The following is a 21,710-nucleotide window of genomic DNA, read 5'->3' on the forward strand; positions in this document are numbered from 1 at the left end:
TTTTGACAGTGTCATTTTGGCCATAAAAATGTAATCCAATCCTGCTGGCACTTAGTATTGTTACAGAACTTGTGTAATGCTCTAAAACTGATCACTTAAAATCAGGGTCTGCTCTTATAGCCAATATTCTTTAATACTTAGTCTAAAAATCAGTATACTATAAAATAAGGGACATGAGCTTAATGATAAGGAGCTAAAACAAATTTCCCAGTGAATGTTTTGAGAGTTTTGCCATATTTCCTGTTAGAGCCATTAGATAAGATGTGCCACTCAGATAACAAGTCAGCTGGGACCCATACCGAGTCTATGGGATGCCATGCTCTTTGAGACACCAAGGCATTCTCCAATAGCCAGGAATGCATCCCTCTTCTGTCTCTTTCAGAGCAGGACAATTAGTTCTTTTCTTTCAATGTGCCCCTCTTTAGCATGTCACACATTCCTTTGGGAGCTCCTGTGCAGAGCCTGACATTCTCTGGCCTTTGGGCCATTCCCCACTGCCTCCCTGCCCCATGACCTCACAATAATTAAATGGCAGAGCACTGCCTTAAGCATGGGGTCCCAACCTCTGGCCCATGGACCGGTACCAGTCCAAGGCCTGTTAGGAATCGGGCCGCACAACAGGTGAGCAAGCGAAGCTTCGTCTGTATTTGCAGCTGCTCCCCAATGCTAGCACCATCATCTCAGCTCCACCTCAGATCATCAGACATTAGATTCTCATAGTAGCACCAGTTCCTGGTGCCAAAATGGTAGGGGACCACTGGCCTAAAGAATATACAAAAGTGAGCCAAAGATGCTAAGAGGTTCTTCAAATGGTTGTAATCTACTCCCATTCTATGACAAGAATAAGCCCGTAGGAAAAATGTGAATACCACAACTACCATATATTAAACTGAAAATAAATCAGTGGACCTGAATTTGGTTATATGGCAGCTGGCTATCTCTGTATAGGTCTTTGCCTGTGTAGTTCACTGGAAGGATAACTTCACTCTATCAGAAAATTCTAAATTTTTGTGCTCTCACTAGCCTTTTCAACACATAAGTCAGAAAGCAGCACAGAAAAAACAATAAACAAATTATCATGGCAAACATTTTCTTTTGCCTTCAAAAGAAATAATGTAGCTACTCTTTAAATCACAATCTGCTGGGAAAGAGCTAGTCCTAGGCTTTTTTGCAGCACTTTAAATAAAATTATTACATGGTAGTTCACAGCGGCATGTTGGCTATAAACAAATTTAATGTTTTAAATCACTACTCATTTAGCTTTAAAACAAGCAAATTATTATCTTGTGTTTAGTTTTACAAGAATGTTAAAAAAAATTTTTTTAAGTGGACGGAAAAAAGTGGAAGAAAAGGTCAGAAATCAAAAATCTTATAGTCCATATGAAGCCATTAAACAACAGGAACCTGACCAAACTTGATCTCCTTCACAGGACTGATATATTGACTTTAAAGTGCTAATAATAGAAACATGGCCATTCTAGTCTGATTATAAAAAGCTCTACACTAAGAACAGGAAACCCAAGATTTGTTTCTCTGCACTATAGCTAAGCTTGTGTAACAGACAAATCAAGATTACCATCCCTATTTTAAGAATGGGAAAATGTTCATAGCCTATCTTTCTTGACGAGAAGGCTGATGGAAAAAATGAGATCATTTGTCCAGAATTTTAATTTCCTAGGAGCAGGGGTAGTGCGGGGGGACACTCTAAATAAATTTAGTTTACCACAATTATAAGCCTTCTACACCAAGACTTCAGATTTCTGCTTCTTTTAGTCTCATCTATATTTATGTTTACAGTGAATTAGTACTTGCAATAAACAAAAATTAAGCCATTTTCAGATATGATGGTACAGCTTCCTAAACATGTCCAATGCAAGAGTTACCTGAGGGTGATTATTAAAGACAGATTCCCAGACCCCATTTCAGATCTACTTACGGAACCTTCAGGGAGAAGCCTAGGAGTCTGAACTTTTACAAGCACCCCAGGTAATCTCTTTGCTTAGGCAAAGTTTAGGAAATACTGTATCAAGAACAACTCATTCCAGGGCAGGACAGTAAATTAGAAATCCACTGACTGGGTCCATTAATCACTTTCTTATTCAGTCTATTTCAGCAAAAATACATTGACATAATGCTGGTTAGCATTCCTAAGGGCCTATGTGCTGTATGCTATACTAAGCACATTATAATATGTTATTTCGCTTAGTGGTAACAATAAGCTTTTGGGGTGGATACTAGTTTTATCTGTTTTACAATTAGGGAAAACTGAGGCTTTACATAGTTAACCTGAGGTCACATAATTTTAAGTGCCTGCTGGTTCAAAATGAGGCTGTTTGTTGCCCAATACTATACTGTTCAATTCTAGCATCAAGTAAGAAAAAGTAAACACATAGCATGAGTTGAAATGGAAAGTCTAGGTCTTTTGTTGACCAAGGGCTTTCCTAATTTCAATTCTCTGCCTTGGTTAAAACTAAAACTAAGCAGTAAAAACTATTTTGCCTACAAGAACGTGATCTAACTACTTGGTGAAAGAGACAAGCTACTCTATGTACAATGATTACTTACGTGATCCTAACTGGAGTAGGGCTGCAGACCTGGTCTGAGATGCTGCTATTGATTAAACTCTGACAACTCTGTTCAGTGACTGGGTTTTTATTTTGTTGGGAGGAAGAGAAGATGGACTCATACTAACCATTAAAACATTTATCTTAAACTATAAAAATGACCATCCAATTGATACTAATAGTTCAAATCTCAAAACTAAACACCTGCCATTGAGGATAAATTCTTTTAACATTTTGTTGCAACACTGTTTAAGTATATTCTAATTTGCAATTCCCACTATAACAATTACATCAAGACTGGAGTGTATTAAGTTTTATTTGTTACTCACATATCTGCATTCCCAGATTCGGGAGCAGGGAAGCCTTTGAATGAGCCAATAAATGGCTTCATAAGACAATGTCATGGGGATCTGTTGGAACAGTGGTGACCACATCCTATGATACACAAAAACCTACACATAATTTATGGCCCGACACACATGTACGTTTTCTCTATATTATATTCTAGAGAAATCATCACAAACGTGTACCAAGAGACTTGTACGAGATATGCTAATGGCAGCACCTTAAATTCCCGTAAGAGAACAGGTAAGTCAATTGTGATATATTCATAGTGGAATATTACTACAGGTAATACAGTATTGGAATACTAAATAGCAGTGAAAATGAATGAACTAGAGCCACACTTATTAACAAGAACAAAGCTCACAAAACGTTGTACTAAAAAAAGTTGCAATGATCATTTTCAGTATAATACCAATTAGTATTAAAACACGCTTGTTTACAAATACATAACAAATGCAGTAAAAATATAAAGAAATATATAGTAACACAAAACATCAGATACCAAATTCAGGATACCTTTGCAGTGGAAAGGGGAAAAGGAAGGAGAATAAAGTTGAAGTCATGGGTGTTTCCCTCTTCACGTATTTTTGCCATGTCTTATTTCTTAAGAATGATGGTAGAAGTACTTGAGTGATACATTGTTTAGAACTTTGTGTGACATAATTCAAAAAGACAATCAATATAGAATTAAGCACACAAAGGCTAGTGGTGTTTTAAATAATCGAGCTACCAATTACTTGAATCTGATCCCAAATCCTGTACTCTTAGGTTGAATCATATGAAATTGATGGGTTTGTTGTAGGTCAAAAAGTTAAATGTTAACGATTCCATTTAGCTCAAACTAATATTAAAATTCTCTAAAATGAAAAGCAAAAAAGGTAATTTCATGTTTTTCTCAAGAATTTAGTATAAAGTGGTCCACCTTTAATGGCAAGACTAAGGAAATAAAACTGAAGCAGAATGGACCACTTAATTGTCAATGGATGAAAAATGAAGATAAACTACAAGTATACAGAACAAATTATAAAACTTAGGAATACATATTGCACAGAATGTAATCAAACTACTCTCCTTTGATATGAAGTATTATTACTTAGTTCTTTAAAAAGCACTTACACATATGAGCAAATTCTTAAAAAACTCTTGTTGGGTAAAGCAATTATTTATATATAAAAAAAAACTGAAGTAAAAAAAAAAAAACAACAAAAAAACTAAAGTCCAGAGAAGAAACAGTTTGCCCAAAGTCAAATAGGCAGTTAACAGTCAAAACAAAGTTAAAAATGAATCCAGGTGCTGCTCCAAAATTAGCCACAATAAATTAATCAGGAGGTCACCAAATAAGAGATTTCTATTTACATCCATCAAAAATTAGCCGAGAAAGAATAAAGACAATGATTTGTGAAGTTGTCTTATTTCCTAACAGCTTCAATACAAAATGTTCTAAACTCTAACCTATTGTTATTTTTGTAATACAAAACTCATTTCCCATAAACATATTTTAGGTAGTGATTAACATACTAGATTCACTTATAAAAGCCAATGCAATTTACGATTTAACTAGAAAATTATAATCCTTCCTTAACAGGAAAGAAAATACACACTACATAAGCAGTCTCTCAATCCCCTCCCCTTCTTTTCTTAAATTTAAGGACTAGTACTTTTAGAAAAAGGTTTAAATTCATAAGAATGTTGAGTTTTGAGAAACATACTACAGGAAACTTGGATACACTATGCAAGGTCTTCCAAGGTAATAGCAATGGGTTTTTTAGTGAATCAATGTCACTCTTAAGAATCATCATGGAACCAAGATAAGTAATGTAAGACAGGGAGTGAAATTTTCCTTAGATAACAGAGGCAGAAACTGGAAGAAAAGAGTTAGAAAAGACAAATATGAGAACTACAGCAGAGGAAGTAACAGGGACACACTGCACACTGAGAGGTGTAAGAAACAGTGCAGTACTGCATAGGAACAGCCCCATAGGGCAAGTTTAAACAACCTCCTCCCCAAAGTTGCAAGGCTGCTGCAGCAGTTAAGGAGGGAAACTGTGGAAAGGGGGAAGTGGGGAGTATTAGGCTTCTGAGTGGTTTTCACATATGTTAGGTATTTTTAATCCAGGAAATATGCCTACTGAAATCTACCTATGCCTACAATTAATTTCTTATGTATTGTCACTTTTGCTTCCTCCAGATTAGGAAAGATGAATGACATGTTACCCAAATCTCTTCTTCAGTTAGTTATAAATGGCACCCTGGATAGTCACAACCACCTAATGCCAAAAGTCTCTGGTTAGCCTGCTCTCCTCAGCAGGGCCTGCTAAAAGGAACACAGCTGCCAGGACACATGCACATTACACCATTAGAGAAGGGGAAGGGGAGGGAGACCAACCTGCCTCCGCATTCAGCTCCTCTAGAAGCTCGCTGGTCCTCCAGGTAGCTCCTGTGTCCTGGCCTCCTATAGAATTACTGTGCTCTTGAACTACTGCAGCCGCCAATAAAGTGTCCACATTTACCACTTCTGGGTCAGAGCTGGTGTCAGACATATCATAATGAGCTACAACTGGAGGTCCATCTAGGGAGGAAAGAAAATGTATACTTGTATCTAACTTGTGGGGTGAAAAATACTTCTGAAACTAAGAGCCCTCTAAATGCCAGCTGCCTTTAGCTTATTTTTCTAGCTGATCTGAAAAGCTGCATTTTATACAACCAATATTTTGTACATGACGTGAAAGTGGAAAAGATAATCCAAGTTTACAAAGATGAGGGACACAACTGGGAAGGAGGAAAAGGAGTATTATTATGAAGAACAGAAGACAAGACTATACTGAACAACGTTACACCAAATTGACATCATACTCTTAAAGAGCAAAAGATTAAGAAAAAGGGGAAGACTCCACAGAGAAAGTGAAATTGATTTTTAAAGGAAAAAACAGATGCAAACTACTAAAATTCAATTTATATTTTTTAAGGGAATGAATCTAATTCTTTCTCTTAGTAGCTAATATAAAACCTCCCTACTAGATTTAGAAGAAAATCAAGAAAATTAAGTATCTTTCTACTTTCTAAAGAAATAAGGTTAAGAGTAAGAGCCCTATTTGACTGACTTATCCATTTCCAGTAAAGCCTTTTTATAATATCAGGGATGTTAAACATTTAACAACATAACAGGGATGTTATGCATTTAACTACAAAAAGACAATACTCACAAAATCCATCTTCAAGATTTTGCATTGGATGTCTTATGAGGACTACTTATATTTTCTCCAAGAAAGACAACCAGCTCACATTCCAAGGAAATGATACGCAACCTTATGTGTTATTTTAGAGGAAAATATTTAAAGTTCTTACTGGAAAAATAAGAGATCCTTTCTACCTCCAAATCACCCTAACTAGCTGAAAAAGGCAGCTGAGTTCCATAGTAATTACACTGCAGTAATTCATGCTAAAATAATTCAATAGTCATGCTTGTAGAATAGATACATGCTTTAAAATGCTAATGGTACCCTTTTTCTAACATAACAGCAAAAAGCAAAAATAAAGTTTTCAATCGAGTATAAAACACATCCCTTACTAACTTCAATTTAGAAGAGAGCAGAAATAAAAGAATGCTGTTTCTCCCCCAACAACTATTTATAAAGTGCAGGCAAACCATTCATTTCCATAAAGCTTTTTTAATATCATCAAATTAACATGAAACACACCAATTTTATGAAACTCTTGACTATGAAAGAATACATGTGCCAATGAATCATCAAAATAGAACACAATGAAAGATTATTGTTTTAATACTACATCCATTGTGTAAATTGTCACTGAACAACATGGAACACATTTGGGGTATTTAGCCCTTAAAACTAAGTTCCCAAATCATAGATTTACGTAGCAACATTTTTAAAACAACAACAAAAAAAATGACCAAACAAAGGCAAATGAGTTAAGTGCCACTGTATAAAGAACAGACATCATAATATGAATTTCTGACGATCATGACAATTTCAGTTGACTACTTAAAAATATTTCTAATTCCCCCAAAAGGGTAAATCAAGTTCATAAAATTCAACAGTGTAGCCCTGGTATCAGTTGGTAATGGATTAATTCAAATAGCAAAAAAATTGATTCATGTTTGAGGTTTTTCTTTTCTAAAAAAGAAAAGAAAGCTCTATCATTTATGGAGTTCTCGTCAGAGTTCAAAATGATTATTATGGAATAAAGGAACTACGTGACGTCCAAATATTTGGGTGCAGAGATATGAAGGTCAAGTACAATATTGACTATTTGACCAAATGTTCTATTTTTAAAAGGGCTTTATTTTTTAAGTGTTTTGTGTTTACAAAAAAATTAGTGATTTAGTTTAAAATTTATATCACTAATACCACTCACAGCCACTTGCCCCATATCCCCTACCACCACAACCACCAAATTGAGGCAACAGGTCAACAGTCAAGTCAAAATTGTACCACTCTTACATGTATAATCATGCAAAAGAAGTATTAAGTGTATATGTACATGCAGAGTGATATCACCTACCCATGGAAATAACTTGTCTGAAAGTCTTCATCAGTAGGAAATACAAGCATAAACTTGTTATCTGGCTTCATTCTTGCATCTTCCATATTTCCAAACAGCACACCTTATAGCTTAGCTTAAATTTTGTATTCATCATAAACAAAGACAGTAATATTTTCATATTTTAATTATACTTAACAGTTAAAACAAATGATTATCACTGTCATTTTTCATTTCCAGTATATTCAAGTGATGACAAGTCAATACTATACAAACTTTATTCAAGTAGTTGCCTTTCCAACTTTGTCTTCCAAGAAACCACAATTAAGAATCTTATGTTCCAAGGTCACCTTACACTTTTCATTAGTAAACCAAGATTACTTAATGCACTTAGCAGCAGGGCTTGGATTTTGAACTACTAAGTGAATATTGACTAACTGATGGTGATAATTTGTAATATTCTTTTAAAATATGGCTCTTGCTGCATAGCAGAATTAAGAGACAGGTAAGATCCTGTGGTGACATTATCTGCCTTATAAAAGGAGTATCTCTTGGGAAAAAAAAAAAATCCACTACTGAGGAGGAGCTAGAAAAATTCAGCACATTTGATAATAGAAGCAGCTATCTATGCTTCTGACATGACTCTGTCAATTTATTACAGGATGGAATATACTCCTCTATGCAGTTAAATAATTGCACTGCTACTAAGATTATTTTGACTTTCAAAAACATCCAGTTAGTTCAAGTAACGCTACACATGGAAACATTTCCAATTTACAATTTATTCATCAATCCAAGAACATTCCACATTTACAACATTTAAGATTATCCAAACTCCACATTCTCCTACCTGCTAACTCTTATCACTGTTACAATCTTAAAACAAAAATTCATAATAATGAACTCACTAGTTTTTGTACAATCATTAGAAGCATCTCCCTATAAAGGTAAATTTAACACGATTAGTTAATAATTATTTGGTCTGTGGTTAATTAAAGTGCAATTTCTCCTTCTGGAATATTTTGAAATTTTACTGCTCCTTACTAGGCAAGAAAATTAAAGGTCGAGCAATTCACCGACTACTTTTTTTATGTAAGAACATCATCCACTTTATGCTCGAAATAGGCTTGTATCCTCTCACTGAACTCCTAGCCCAAAAATAGGTTTTAACTTTTCAAAAACCAAAATGCAGACATATCTGTTTACCCTTTTACAACCTTAGAACTTTTGTATTGCCATCGAATGTTTAATTTTACGAATGTTTTCTTTCAAATATGTTCTCTTCTAAATTTCATGGAAACAATATGAATCACAAAAACAAAACAAAACAAAACCTAACATCCTATACTTTTATTCCAGACAAATCCCTCCTTACAGATGACAATCAAAAGCACAGAGTTTTAAAACTTTATAAGGTAATTATATAATTTACCACTCTCATTTTACGGATGAGAAATTTGAGCCCTGGTTAGGTGGAATCAGAATAGATTACAGTTGTTTTCCTTGCTGAGGGAATGAGGAATATACAGGATGAGACTGGGAACAGCACAGGAAATACACAAAGATTTTTGTCAGCAAACACACAGGTTAAAGTCCTGCCTACTCCTTAGCTAGATGACTCAGTTTCTTCACAGGGTTATGGTGGGGGTTAAAGAAGACAAAACACAATAGAAGTTCGAATATTGGTTCACTGCCCCACCTTTCCATTATAATTAGTACCCGCCCTATTTCATTGTTTGTTTGCTTACTCTGTATGTAAACTTTACTGTACATGCCAAAAAAGCTTTGAGAAAACATCACTATATGGGTCATAGATTCACCCAACTTGTTAAGTAAATGCTTTGCTTTGCTGGAATTAATGAGATCATCACAAATGTGGCTTTTGTATTTTTATATTTGCCTGAAATGAAATGTCGGCTTAGATGTATTCATATACAAGTGTTTCAAAGCCAAATAGAGATCATTTTGGATTATTTCATATTTAGCATCCTATAGGGCCCTTCCACTGACACAAGTATTATTGTCAGTCTCCCAGTATGAAATCTAATTAGAGCTGGGAAACAGGAATTTCCTTATATCTCCAAGATACCTGGAAACATCACTCCTCCTCCTCTCTCTATTGCTAAGTCTTAGGCCCAAGGAAAGGTGGGACAACAAACCAACCAATACATGGTTTGCCCCTTTGACTTCCATTTCTATGGCTATAGTAATATACAAGAAAGCTCAGAGAAAATTTCTTCTCTCTGTCCCACTACAGCCAACCCCAAATCCCACACTAGGAGAGGAAAAATCTATCTTGTTATTGCCAAAGGACCCCATACAGGCTCTGTTGCTATAGTAATTAAAAGGCCTAAGTCCAGTGCCATTGTCTACATCATCAAGAGAAAGGGGGAGGGGTAAAAATCACACTCGGCCTCAATCCAAATAGTGAATCAAAAAAAAGTTGCACCTCAAAGAACAGGCCAAAGTGTCTAAGAAGGCAGACTGTGTGTGTGGCAACCAGCTGAGGGGAATAGGTGTGGCATTAAGAAAAGGCCAACCTCAAGACTTGCAGAAGGGAATTTGCATTTTAGAACCTATCCAAGAAAAAACACCTTTTTCATTACACATCAAAATATTTACCAAGGCAAAAATTTATATTTGCAAGTGAGAAAAAGTGTAAGAATATTTATGCTGTATTTTTATTACTATCAATCGAAACATAAAAATATACATAGAACAATTTGCAAAAATAGAAAGCAATATTTTCAAAGAATCTTAGAAAAGATGATTACATCAACTAGAAAAGACAAAAATCTGTATAGAAAAGTGCCATACCTAGAAAAAAAAATCTTTAAATACCAGAAACTGCATTGTGTATATTTTCTTCAGAATAACATCATAAAGCTATTTTAGTAAAAAAATATTTTTTTTTGAGAAATAGGGCTAAATGGAAATGAAATGCAGCAATATGTGCTGAAATTCTGTTTGGGGGCTAAGTCATTTTTAAAATAAAACGTCTATTTTGTACTTTTTCCATCATACACATCTCAATTACTAAAAATTCAGACATTATGAAGATTTCAAGTTGGGAATAAAGTTTTAAGGACTGCATATGTCCTTAAAACATACTAGTAAATGACAGGTCATTTTGTCTACCCAAAAAGTTACCTATGACACTGATGAAGAATTAATTTTGAAAGGATCAAAGAGGTAAAAGCAAATATTTAAAATTATCAGAGTAGTTTAAAAGTTGACACAAGAAAGAAAAACAATTTAACTTTAATCTTTCACCACTAACTACATAGTTGGGAAAACTGAATCAAGCAGTTACTCAAAAAAGATAACTCAGGTAATTTATCTAGATATTCAAGAGAACTCATAAATACAGAAAGGGCACTAGAAGAGGGCACAATCTTTCAATTTATCTTTCTATTTCAGGAACAGATCCATGACCTACTGCTTTGGGGATTCAGATCTACAGAGAACAAAGCAAATATCTGCACTACATTCACAAAGAAAAAACACAGAAAGATGGCATTTTAGCTACATCCCCATATCTATGTACTCTGCTAAAGATTCATCCATTCTAGATTTTAATTACTCCTCAAAGCAGTCTAAATTTTGTTATTTTCCAAATATTCTTCAACTGTTAATAGGATCACTTAGTAGGATATATAAAAGAATCTTGACCTTTTGTTAGCATCGGTATTGTGTTATTTCCTTATTCAATATACCAGTTACATAAAACCCTGAAAATTATGCCAGAAACATGTAAAATCTATTATTAGTTATACTAACTACAAATTTCATTATGGAAAAGCAGGTTTCCTGACCCAAGTTAACGTAAATTAACTGGTAGGGAAACACTAATATAACACCACTGTCCTCAACAGAGTTAACGAGAAACACTTCCTTTTTAAATTTTTTATTTATTTAGGTTAGTTTGTTACACTTCAAATGTAGTTAGATAAAAAGTATAAAGAAAATGCAATAAAATAAAAATCACAGTAATTTGATAACATTCTTCCCAAATCTTAAAGTTATAATATGAATAAGACTTTGTTACCAAAGAATACATTTCCTCGTGGATTATTATTCCTTCATTGTTTAGAATGTCTTCTATTTATGTTCTGGTAACTTAATATGAAAAGTTCAACTCAATACTAGTAAACTAAATTTGGTGTCAATCCCCATTAACTTTCCTAACTTCAGAGGAATTAAAAACAAAAATCAAGAAAAAAATTAAAAGTACATATAGAAACTCAAGCTATTCATGCTAGTTTACGACTCATATACAACTGTTCTGGACAAATTTAAAACACAAATTTCTTATTTATACAATGACTGCAGGCATATATGCCAGTTCTGGAGAGGATTTTGAGAAGAATTTTTTTTGAGAACAATTTTTATATAACTAATGTAATACTTAATTTAATAAATTTTAATAAATTTGCTGAAATCATTCTGATACGGTGTTTTCTGTCATGTGGCATTCCACAAAATCTTTTTCACTGCATCCTTACTGTACCATTTAAATAACACAATCGGGAGACAGCAAAATCAACATAAGCCAAACAAAACATAACAGACACAATTACTTAAATGGTCACCTTCTTTAAGATAACTTGACTATAATTTGTTAGTCTAAAAAATGATGATAGCATAAAGCCTGTATACCACCTTTCCTATAACTTTCATGTATCTGTACCATTAAGCAAATTCAGTTATTAAAAATAAAAATTTTCAGTAATATCAATCTGGGGTGCTCTGTTTGCTCAACAAAAGGATTCACTATAGCATTTCTTTAATTAACAAGCAGATTTAAATGAATTCATTTCTAATATTCTGGCTGGCATATAAATTTTAAGTAATAAATCTCATGTAAATTGAGATATACCTATTTTCAGAGACCACTGCTGTCAAATCTACATAACCAGTTAGGAAAGACAAAAGCAATGAAGCAAGATAGGTTCTTGTATATTCTTTTTCACTCCAAGTCTGCTAGTGAAACAATCAAGAGGTCCAAAACCTTTCATTGACCCAAAAAAAAAAAAAAAAAAAAAAGATAAAATGGCTCTTCTTCCTCCAATTTATTCACTCTAATTAGGTTTATTTGTTGGCAACATTTTTTTCTTACACTTAGGAAACAATGAATAGATATTATATTAATGATCTGAATCCATTAAAATCCCTGTAGATTATTGCACAGTTATGTCTCCAGCAACTTGTCAACTATAATAATAAAAATACAGAATTACAGAATTCTGAAGGTACACACACACACACACACACACACACCCACCCACCCCCTTGAGACTAGGCTCATTCCTCTGGATTGGTAACAAAAAAACAAGCTTTTCTCTTGGAGACCCAAAATGAGAGAATCCTTTATTCTACTTCTAAGGAGGGGACCCCACTTCAGGAAAAATATTAAATCTCAAGATTTCAATTTCACTGCATTATGTTCCAAATCAAATTTTTATTTGGGCTTTTATTATACTTAATTTTAATAATGCACACAAATATGCATCAATATAATTAAGAGAGTTATTATCTAAAGTGGCTCAAATAACCAGATCATTTTAATCTGCCGGTTAAATTCTCTTAAAATGATTAGGTATCTAACGTCCTAGAACACTGAATTAGTACCAACTAGGCAGAAAGCAATCTAAAGACAGATTATCAGAAAACACATTTACCTTTAGTGAGGGAGTAATGAATGCCTTCTTTTAAATACCAGCAACTAAATTCAATATACACATATCAGAGAAATGAAATAATCCAGGTAACAAATTTATTCTTAAACAGCATTTCAACTGTGTCTACATTAATGTTATAGATCGAAAGAAGTTTCTTTCCAGTATTAACCCTTAATAGACAACAAAGGAGTCCAAACAGGACATACTCCTTAACCTTAAAATTCAAAGAAAATTAAGAGAATTCAAGGTAAATTAAGGGAAGACAACAAGGCACACCTAAAACACCTACATAAAAACGTCACCATACAATACAAAAGTAATTCCCATTTCTAAGTATTAAGTACTTGTAAGTACTTATTTTGCCTCAGTGAAAGAAGTCAATAATCCACAACATAACAGTCAATAATCCACAACATAACAGTTTAAAAAAAAGTCAATAATCCACAACATAACAGTTTAAAAAAAAGTATTAAAACTACTTCGAATACTTGATGCTGCTTTTCATGTCCATAAAACAAAAACAATTCTTTTGAAAGGATTTTTAAATTATGCAATCTGGAAAAGGTGTAATCTTTTTAAAGCACAACTCATAAAAACATTGTTTTTCAAAACAATACTCCTTCACACATTTTCAAGGCCCTATGAGAAACTGAAAACCAGGATAAACCAGTATATATGTTTCTGTTACAAAATTAAGGGTAAACTTCCATACCACAAATTATCGAATTTTATTTTTAAACAGATTTTACTATTTTGGCATACATCCTATGAATTAAATCAATGTATTCTGGTGTTCCTTTTCTTTTTACCAAAACCTCTCTTTTCAGAAAATCTTTATGCAAAATTCTGTAGAAAGGTTTCTCAAAATTATTAGTGTTTAACGCCTTCTAAATATTCAAAATATTATTCTTACCTTGGATAACAATTATTAAAACCTAAGTTTGAACTCTTGTGTACTGTTGAGAATGTAAATTGGTGCAGCCAGTATAGAAAACCAGATAGAGGGTCCTAAAAATTAAAAATAGAACTACCATATGATCTAGCAATTCCACTTCTGGGTACTTATCCAAAGAAAACAAAAACATTAACTCGTAAAGATATATGCATCTTCATGTTCATTACAGCATCATTTACAATAGCCAAGACATAGAAATAAGTGTCCATCAATGGATCAAGAAAATGTGATGTTCATACACACACACACACACACACACATAAACATATATATAATAGGAAAATTATTCAACTATAAAAAAGAATGAATCCTTGCCATTTACAACGACATGGATGGACCTTGAGGGTACTATCCTAAGACAAAGACAAGTGCCATATGTTCTCACTTATAGATGGAATCTAAAAAATAAAGAAAAGAAAGAAAAACACACAAAAAAACAAAACCAAGCTCAGAGATTGGGGTTGCCAGACGTGGTGGGTGCTAGGTGGGGGTGTATGAAAGGAAGTCAAAAGATGCAAACTTCTATACTTAACAACATTGTATTGTATACTTGAACATTGCTAAAAATCTTAAAAGTTCTTGACGCACAAAAAAAACTCTATGTGTTGTGACAGATATTATCTAGACTTACTGTGATAAATTGTCAATATGTAAAAATATTGAGTTATTATGGTGTATACCTGAAAATAATATAATGTTGTATGTCAATTATATCTCAATAAAATAAAATAAAACCTTCCATTCCATTGAAATTTTTCATTTTTCTTTTAAAGGCAACAAAACTATACCTTACTCAATTATCTGATAACAAAAATTAGAATATATCTAGTCAATACTAGGAATAATGTGTCTATATATTAATTCTTAAAAGATGAATTCATATTTTCTATTTTAAAAATAAAAAGCATTTCAAAACATCCTTAATATATTATTAAATCATGAAACAAAAAAGAAACCTGTTACGTGCTTGAAGCAGTTTAAACATGCATCAATAAGTAGTCATGTTAACATGCTGAAATTAATATTTTGTCTAAGATACCATGTCTAGTAAAATCTGAGACCCCAGTAAAAAGTTGAAGACAGAACAAGCTTCTATGAAAACATCTCAACTTAAAGATTATAGAATTAGTTAAAAACTGGTCAGTCATCCAAAACAAATATGTTCTGCCTGCTGATATAAAATTTGATTTAAAAAAATATTAGCTAAAATAGTTTACAAGTGTTGCACTATTATTTCAGAGAAAAACCCATTAGTTATAATAAACTCCTATATATTTTCTGGTGAAAAGTCATACTAACATTAAGCAAGAGCTTAGCATGTTAAGAAATTTATTTTAAGTTGCATTAGTATTCAAACTTTACCCCTATTTGTCAAATATTACATTCAGGAAATATGACGGTCATTACACAATAAAAAAAGAAACTTCTAGTCTTTTTCATCAATTCATACATATATTCTTAAAAAAGAACTAAGTACATTAACAAGCTTTCCCCAAAGTTAACTCTCAATTCTCATAAATCAAGTTCTAAAAAGAAAACATTAAATCACATAGTTACTTTTCAGTTCAAAACTAGGAAAGAAAAAAAAAATGAGCTCAGTCTATTACGGTTAATTTACAAGTTGCAAATATTTGCATGTAGGACTGAATTAAAAAGTGAATTTTTCTGAATAAAGTTACTGAGAAATTATTAAAATAAAGGTCTTGATTGTTTGTATATGAAACTCCGAACATACCACCTATCCTTCCTCTTATGAATTAAATTTTTTCCAAAGCTGCAACTCTATTATGTATATAAAACAATTAACTTTTTTATATTGAGAAATTACTGTGATAAATTTGAATAAATTTTTATTATAAGTAAATCCAGTAGTAAACACAATATTTAAAAAACCAGTTAGCTTTAGCAAAGTTATATGTTTCTATTGAAACAGTTCATCCTAAATTAACCATTTCTCACAATATTCTCGCCAAAGAAGAAAAGATAAAATACCAGTATTTCCCAATCCTAGGCTACACATACAAACAGATACAATGTTGCAAGACTTTCAATCCTGCCTTTGACACACTCCACAGGCCCTTCAATATGCCAAAGGGCCGTTTATTTTCACTCCAGGGATTGAAAACAAAATCAAATTGGTAGCACATTAGCTAATACACTTAGTCACTAGTAACTTAAAACCCGTTCAATACATACCCTTTAATAGAGTGACCATTTCATCTGTTTCCTCTAGAGTTACCCTTTCATATCAGGGTACCAATTTCACTGGATGATGTCTGCCAGGCTATTGCCTCAGGCACTGAGCTTTAAGATAGAGCTCAAGATAAAAATTCATCTATGTAGCAATGAAAAAGATTGTTTTTCTCATGCACGATACCAAACTCCAATCTGATCTGCTTTCCCCACAGTGTCTTACATAGTAGGTATAGAGCATATATTTGCTCAAAAATTCATTCATTCTTCCTGCATACAAATGCTATCTAATATCATAATTCATTGAAGCAACATAGTTCATAAAACTGCAAGTGGAAGAATGATATAAAAATGTTCATGCAGTACATTCATCCATGATTTCTGACAAGAGTGGGATTATATGACTCCCTCCACTGGAAGAAACAAGTCAATAGTATTTATATTAAATAAATGCTGAAAGATTCTCAAGAAATTAACTACTCACCTATCTGGATTCACTAAGACTCCCTATACATATGTGTGTGTATATATATATATACATATTGGCATGAAAAAGCATATAAATGTGGTTCTATGTTCATTATCATATAAATGTGGTTCTATGTTCCAACCTAAGTAACAAAACTCAAGCTAAAATTTGTCAAATTCTGCTTTGTTCTGAGAATCTAATTTTTTAAAAAGAAACTATTTACTATTATAATTTTTAAAACATAATCAAAAGAAACTTACAATGAGCAAAAGCATATTCTTTCTTACACAATCCAAAAAGCAGTTAACACAACTTTGTGATTCAAAGGTTGTTCTGAAATATTCCCATTTTCAGCAAAGTTAGTTGAAAAAACCTTTACAAGTATTTGGGAATTCTAATGTACTGTCAACATTCCCGCAAGTCACAAAAGAATCAAAGGCCTACGGTAGCAGTTCTTGGAAATCAGGCATCTGCATGTAAGCACCTGATGGAGCAATAGGGGAAATGCTTTGGCCAACTAGCTGCATATTAAGTTCCCGGGATTCCAGGAGCGGATTGTTCTCTTCCCCAATGTCAAGGTGAGTTAACTTTTCCATCCATACGCGGAACTTCTCTGTCTGCCTCTGCATCTCGGAAAAACAGCTCATGGCCTCTTCTAGGACACTGCCTATGCAGTTCCTATCTCACACAGCACCCCTGTCAAGTAATCCTGGAATTTCCCTGTGTGCTCCTTCAGATCCCCCAGCATGAATGAAGTCAGCTTTAAAGACATTGAGCCCATTTGATAAAACATCATTAATTCAGAAAATTATATTTTTATTAAGACATGCTTATTCAGGAAAATAGCATAAGCATTACTAAGAACAGCCATATAAACAGAGCATTAATTAGCAGCACTTAACTACACAAAAGGAAGTAATTCCAAGAAAACATAAAACTACTAACATAACACTACCATTTTTCATAGCTTCACTCTATCTGGCCTGGGAACGAACACATATTCTGTTACTATACAAGTAACTATTAACCTATAACAGTGGTTTACGACCTTGGCTAAACACAAAAAAACCTGAGTGGTTTAACAAAACCAAAACCTAGGTGGGCTTCCAGGCATTGTAAGTTTGTTTTGTTTTGTTTTAAGCGCCCCAGGTAATTTAAATGTATGGCCTTGGTTGAAAACCACTGTATCCTTGAATATTTTTATTTTTCTTACTTTAAAATTCTAAGTCGTTTTGGCAGCTGGCCCATTATAAATCACTACACAATAATTCTCAGCTTACTGAGTCTTATCAAACACTCTTGTTTTAAGTTTTAAAAAACTCCTTATGGAAAACCACATAAAGGATACACACAATCCATGTATATCTCTGAGTCAGCTTTTTACAAACAATGGTCTAGGCAAGGGTGTTAAAAGGTATATCTCAAAAAAGAAAAGTTTTGCAGTGAAGTCTGGTATGATAAGCTATCCAGCCAGCCCCTCTGGAGAGCACATTAATGGCTGAGTTGTCCTACAGTAGAGAAACCTGTTTCCACATGAGCCAGCACTTTCCAAATGTGTGCATAGTGTACAGCTATTGACATCAGTAAAAGTGTTTTCATAGGATTTCAGTTTAGGATATGCTCCTCTACAAATAATTGTTTTATCCTTGAACTGAGCCAGATCACCCTTGGTTTGAGTCCCATATAGTTTGGGTCTCTAAAAAAAAAAAAATTATACTGAACTCTTCATTTCCTCAGGGAGCTATTAAAAAGGTTACCTCCCCAGACCACTTGACCATACTATCCAAAATGGCTTTTCTAGCCCATCCCAAGTCAATCTTTATCTCTTATATCCAGCTTTATTATTATTCACAGTGTATATCCCTAGCTGATAGCATATGATAAATTCGTTTATTGTCTGCCTCTTCAAAAAAGATTAGGATCCATGAGAGCAGGAACATTTCATTCACTGGTGCACTTCCAATGCTGCATAGTAAGTGCTCATGTATTTGTTGAATAAATGAATAACTGATGGAATCAATCGATTTGGCCTTATACTATCTATATCAGGAAGTCTTATAAAAAACAGATCTATGAAGTGCTCTATTATAATTAACTTCAGATGTTTCTGAAAATACAGTTCACTTTATCTTATAGTGGCTTTTTATGAAGATACAAAAGAAAAATTTACCAGGTCTCAGTATTGTTTCTCCTAGACAATAAGAACTGTTTAATCAGTCATGCCACCTCTTTTCAATGCCTAAAAGGATAGGACAAAATGTTTAGCACTATTCTACCTAGCAATTAAAAGCCTCACAAAGTTTATTATTACCAACCTTCCCTCTAACTTCATCTTATTCTTTTCCCAATTACTCCGTTCCCTTTGTGTTTAAAAAAAAAAAAAAAAAAATCTTGTTTATAAGTAAACTTCCTCAAGAAGAAAGTACCTTTCCCCACAGTGTAGTATATTTAGCTTACTGAAATACTAAGTGGAATTTAAAGAATATGAAACTTTTCTTTAAGCAGTTTATTCTCACTTTAAGTGCTGGCTAAACTTAACTGAATAGGACAGAAACTCAGATGGCTACTTTGATCTGTTTCATATTCTGGCATTGCTTATTTTTCAACAAACAATGAAAAATGTATATTTAAAAGCCTGATTCAGAAAATGGTGTGGAAATACTTATGCTAGGGACAGTGAGATAAGTTTCAGCCTCAAAGATGACTACAAGCAACAAACACTGATAAGCAAGATAATTCAAGATCTTAAAAACAGGGACCAATTACACATTTGTTGAAACCCAGAGAATGTACAATAGCAAGAGTGAAATCTAATGTAACCTATGGACTCTGAGTGATGGTGATGTGTCAATGTAGGTGTGTCAATTTTAACAAATGTACCACTCTGGTGGGGGACACTGATAGTGGAGGAAGCTAGGCATGCGTGAGGGCAGGAGATATTTGGGAAATCTTTATTTACACCTTCTGCTCAATTTTGCTGTGAACCTAAAACTGCCCTAAGAAATAAAGTCTATTAAAAAAAGAAAAAAAAACAGGGACCATATTGTCACCTTAAACACACATATGTTCTTTTATTAATACTAAGATATATCCTACTTTGAGAAAAAGAATCATATCGAAAGCAAAGCTTCTGCTTCTGCATATATAGAGTTAATATAGGCACTAACTTTAAAAAATAAGTTAGGAAAAACAGGCAGAAAATAATACCTTGGTGCTTTAACATTAGAGGTTGTGAAAGGATAGCCACCAGTAAGATAGCAAAGCTTCGAAACCTGAGGGAACATTACCTATCCAGACATTGTAGCATAGAGAAAATCACATTTAAACAATGCATGCTTTTAAAATATCCCCTTAAATAAATAAAAGTGTTCATGCTTGTTAATTAATGTAGAACTGTGGTTTTTAGAACTAATAAGTTTTTAAAAACAAGACTCCACTGTATAGAACTTGATACCCACTAGCAATAACAGAACTTAATTAAACCAGATTACCAGTTTCGTGATAATTTTTGGCTATGGGTGACTTAAAATATCACTGCTCAACTGAGTTCTCAGTCCTGGAAGCTCACTGTCATCAATGGGGGAGCTTTAAAAATGCTGATGCATTTATGCTAAGAGAAATAAGTCAGACAGAAAAAGACAAATACTGTATGATTTCATTTATATGTGGAATCTTAAAAAAACGAACTCATAGAAACAGCAAACTGGTGGTTAGGGGGAGGGGAGGATGGGCGAAGGTGATCAAAGAGTACAAACTTTTAGCTATACGATGCATAAGTTCTGGGGATGTAATGTGCAACATGATGACTACAGTTAACAACTGTATATTTGAAAGTTGCTGAGAGCAGATCTTAAAAGTTCTCAACGCCCACGAATTCTAATATGTGAAGTGATGGGTGTGTTAACTAACCTTACTGTGGTAAACATTCCACAATATAAACATATATCAAATAATCACGTGTACATCTTAAACTTAATACAATGTTATATGTCAATTATATCACCAAAAGCTGAGGGAAAAATGCTGATGCCTGGGTCAGACCCAGAGATTCTGATTTAATTGAGTAGGCCGTGAGCATCATAAGTTTTTAGTGTTTCCCAAGTGATCCTAATATACAACCAGATTGAAAACTGCTTGGATTTAACCTGATTTGTTTGCATTTACTAAGCTGAAAATAAGCAGTTTTTATCTGATTACTTAGTCTCAGTGTTTTGTTACCAATGTATTTAGTGAGTTTCCTAAATAGCTACTAAAATATACCCAGATTATAAAAGGCTTAAAATGGGAAAGTGGAGCTTTTAGCCACTTCATATTCAATACAGGAAAAAGGTCATGGTATTCCCAGTGTGGGTTTGGGGGTCTTATCTTCCACCATGAGTTCCCATTGCTTAAGTGATATTAAATTTTTTCCAGGTAATTCGATCCCTAATAGGTTAAGAACTCTCATAAATCTTAAGAAAAATAAATGTAGCAGGAGGAAAACATGCAAAGAACATGAAGACTTTTTACTAAAAGAATACAAATCGCCAAACATGATTTTTCAACTTCACTAGTGATTAAAGAAATGCAAATTAATGATAAAATACAATTCTGCCATCAAATCAGCAAGATATTCAATAGTAAGAATAAAATGCAACAAATAATCAAGCTCCTAGATGGAACAGACTTAATATATTCTTAAAAAGCAGTCTGGCAGTATGTGTCAAAGGCTGAGTGTTCATGCCCTTTCTTATAATAGCAAAAAAAACCAAACAGCCCCAGAGGATCAATGTTTGGGAAGTTATCTTAGCTGAACTATTCAAAAAAAAAAAAAAATTTTTAGAGAGAATACTGTGCTTTGATTAAATGCTCAAAATGCAATGTTTAAGAGGGAAAGGAAAAAAGAAGTATGTATACACAGTTTGATAAATTTTGTTATATATTATGGAAGGCAAAATACTCAAATGTTGACAAAAACAGGACTATGGGTGATTTTAATCTTCTACTTCACATTTTCAAAA

At 33.4% G+C, this 21,710-nt stretch overlaps 1 protein-coding gene across 5 annotated transcripts in view; it reads right to left on the bottom strand.

The window, feature by feature from the left end:
- The window catches only part of ARK2N (arkadia (RNF111) N-terminal like PKA signaling regulator 2N), a 62,842-nt gene that overhangs the window by 16,849 nt on the left and 24,283 nt on the right, over positions 1–21,710 (bottom strand). For 4 of the 5 annotated variants that reach the window (XM_039842461.1, XM_039842465.1, XM_039842473.1 and 1 more), the window contains one exon: positions 5,296–5,478. The exons of the other annotated variant lie outside the window; for it this stretch is intronic. In XM_039842461.1, the coding sequence (XP_039698395.1) occupies positions 5,296–5,478 (183 nt within the window). The remainder of the gene's footprint in view (positions 1–5,295; positions 5,479–21,710) is intronic. 5 annotated transcript variants of the gene reach the window in all.

The sequence above is a fragment of the Pteropus medius genome, unplaced genomic scaffold (genome assembly GCF_902729225.1).
Source record: "Pteropus medius unplaced genomic scaffold, Ma_sr-lr_union100, whole genome shotgun sequence".
Lineage (NCBI taxonomy): Eukaryota > Metazoa > Chordata > Mammalia > Chiroptera > Pteropodidae > Pteropus > Pteropus medius.